Consider the following 3275-nt stretch of genomic DNA (forward strand, 5'->3'; position numbering starts at 1 on the left):
TTAACTTTTTTTGATTGGTCAAAGTTTTGAAAATCCCCTCCATCACGGCGCTATCACCATACCGCCCCCACCATTTTCTTCCCCCATAACGCCGCCCGTCGTGGTGTTCGGGGCGCTATGGGGCGCTATGGCCCAAAAAAAGCCCCACATCACGCCCCACTACAGGTGAACTTAATGAAATGAGTGTAGATATCCCTCCTGCTTATGTAGCACTACGGTGTTGCATAGTAGGCAACACTTTTCATTCACATTCACACCACCACTACATATGATTCTAGTGTCACAAAAGAGAACTAACCATAAGTCATGATTGCTTTTGCTAAATGTAATCTAGATCTCACAATAAGTTTATATTTGGTTCAAAGTAACAATAAGTTTATAGCATTTGGCAAGCCTTGTATATATATAATTCTGCACTTCAGAAGAAAAAAAAAAAAACAAAGCCATAACTTCTGAAGGTAATTTTTTTTGAAAGGCAAACTTCATTAAGAACCGCCAACCCAAGCCGGGCCGGCCAAAAAACTACACAGAATTACATATTTACAAAGGAGCTCCACTCCCCCCAAACTACATTATATGTTTAGATCTATTAGCAAACCATAAAAAACCCAAAGCCTTAACCTCGCTAACAATGCTGTCAATCCTAACCGGAGAATTAGAGAATAACGCCAAGTTCCTAGCACACCAAAGACACCAACAGACGATCATGATAATACTTTGAATAGCATCCTTCTTTTTATCCGAGACTCTGAGGTCCTTGTAAGTGACAAGAAGGTCTTTAAGCGAAAAGGCGAAGATGTTAGGAATCTTACACCAAGCACTAATACCGTTCCAAACAACCGAAGCAACATGACACGTGATAAAAAGATGTTCGGTTGTTTCATCCTCTGTCTGGCATACGGGGCACGAAGAATTCCCGATATTTACATTTCTTTTCTTGAGCGCTTCAACCGAAGGGATTTTATCCATCTCCATCCTCCAGGCATGGATGTTAACCTTGGCGGGGACCCAACTACACCAATCCATAATGAAACAGTCTTCCTGCGAATCATCTTTCTTCAACAGCCTTTTGACTGCCTTAACCGAGAAGGAACCATCCGATTCCGACAGCCAAATCCATCGATCCATATCCGACGATACCTGCACATCAATAATCGCTGAACAAAGCTATTGCAGACTAGTTTGCTACTCCGGAGAAGTCGGCACTCCGAAACAGTTCTGCTGCCAATTCTTTTAATTCTGTCCGCTACCATGCATTTTTTATTCGATTCTAATGAGAATAATTCTGGGAATTTATTTTTTAAAGGTTCTTTGAATAGCCAAGGGTCGAGCCAAAAGGCAATGTGTTCACCGTTACCAACTGTGCCTTTCAAATAATTTCTAAGCGGAATACCTCCGACCTTGGTATGCGTGAAAATCTTCACTATATTGCACCATACACCTCCGATAGCCTTTTTAAATGGGATGCATTCCCAACCCACCCTACTAGAGTGTATAGCAACGATAACTCTTTTCCATAACCCATTTTTTTCCGTTTTAAACCGCCAACCCCACTTAGATAGAAGCGAAATGTTGACATTAAGCAATTTGTTTAACCCAAGATCTCCATTTTTCTTGTGCCGGGCCACTCTATCCCAAGCTACCCAATGCATCTTTTTTTCTTCCAAAGAACCACCCCAAAAGAATTTTTTGATCATTGATTCTAGTTCGCCAATAACCGTCTTTGGAGCTTTGTAAAGAGAGAAGTAGTAAGAAGGTAAGCATTCCATAACAAATTTAATGATCACCACCCGACCCCCAATAGACAAAAGATGAGATTTCCAATTTGCCAATCGAGCCCGAAACGTCTCTATAACCGGTTTCCAACTGTTGACCCTATTCATGTTGGCTCCCACAGTAAGACCAAGGTATTTGAAAGGCGGGCTCTCCGGTTTACATCCTATTACATTAGCCATGTCCTTTATCTCAGTCATGCCCACTCCAACACCATAAAGATTCGATTTATCGGTATTTATTTTAAGACCAGAACATATGTGAAAACAACGCAGAATTCTAACAATATTGGTCTCCTCGTTCCTCGACCATTCACCCATGACAATAGCATCGTCCGCATACAAGAGGTGGAGGTGGCCGGCCCACCGTTAGGGGTAACAATCCCCTTAATAGCTCCCGCTTCTTTGGCACTCTCGATCATACACGATAAGACCTCCATAACTACCAATTCGTACCATTCATAGACTTTGGTTGGTGATTAAATTAGTAAGTTTTTGGCATGGTCTATGCTTGTATACACAATTCGTACCATTCATAGACTTTGGTTGGTGCAAGCAACAGATCATTGGCCTACATTATTCATGGCTTATACAATTGGATTAATTTTAGTGTCGTATTATTGGCACACCTTGGGAAATTAAATCGACACTTTCAATACGTATCGTATAGGCCTATACGATGCGTATTAGAGTTGGTTCAAACTTCAAGGTCAGTCAAAGGCTGACAATGTCCCCCTTATAAAAAGTAATACGCGTCGTATGGGCCTATACGATGCGTATTGAAGGTGTCGATTTAATATTCCAAGGTAGCTTTCTGTCACGCGGGCGAAGAAGCAGCACTTTGGACGGAAAACTACACGGGACGGATAGCGTGGTATGAAACGATAACGAAGCCTAACATTGACAGGACAGTGAATTATATTGATTTATTTGTATAGTTAAAGAAAAATTTATTTGTATAGTTTATTCCATTTGTTTATTGCACAGTGCATTGTATTGATTCATTTGTATATTTAAAGAAAAAATTATTTGTTTTATTTATTCCAATATTTACCTTTTTCAACATTTTCAGTTTTTTTTCACCGTTCTCTCGTACCATCAATATTTTTTTTCACGAATAGAAAATCCTGAAAAATTTACCAAAGATCACTGGAAGCAAATCCTGTCGAACAACAATGTCATGTTAATTGTTTCAGATGACAAGGTTTGGCCTCTCGGTTGGACGGTGTCTGACGACGATAAGCTCTGGCTGCAGAAGGGTTGGCCTGAGTTTCATAAGCATTATTACTTAAAGTTTGGACATTTGTTGGTCTTCAAACAAATTAACAAGCCCGAGCCGAGCTTGAGAAACAATAAATGAGCCCAGCTCGAGCTTTGAAAATAAAGGTCGAACCAGGTCGAGCTCGAGCCTGGCCGACCTCGGGCTCGGCTCAAATCATTTGCACTCCTAGTAATGCCTTGGGTGTTTCTCGGTTACACACAATCTAAGCTTCACACCTATAA

At 40.8% G+C, this 3275-nt stretch overlaps 1 protein-coding gene across 1 annotated transcript; it reads right to left on the bottom strand.

Annotated features, from left to right (window-relative positions):
* Positions 1-567: 567 nt before the first annotated feature.
* Positions 568-2093, bottom strand: LOC110888575. Its single transcript, XM_022136095.1, has 2 exons — positions 1401-2093; positions 568-1140 (listed from the first exon to the last, which is right to left on the bottom strand). The coding sequence occupies exons 1-2, from the start codon at positions 2091-2093 to the stop codon at positions 568-570; spliced, it is 1266 nt and encodes a 421-aa protein (XP_021991787.1).
* Positions 2094-3275: the final 1182 nt, after the last annotated feature.

Source organism: Helianthus annuus, chromosome 11, assembly GCF_002127325.2.
Source record: "Helianthus annuus cultivar XRQ/B chromosome 11, HanXRQr2.0-SUNRISE, whole genome shotgun sequence".
Classification (NCBI taxonomy): Eukaryota; Viridiplantae; Streptophyta; class Magnoliopsida; order Asterales; family Asteraceae; genus Helianthus; species Helianthus annuus.

Coding starts and splice junctions, on each gene's coding strand:
- LOC110888575 (XM_022136095.1), bottom strand. CDS start 2,093: ATGGGTGAATGGTCGAGGAACGAGGAGACCAATATTGTTAGAATTCTG. Junction 1,141..1,400: donor AGATTTTCACGCATACCAAG/GTCGGAGGTATT, acceptor ATTGATGTGCAG/GTATCGTCGGATATGGATCG.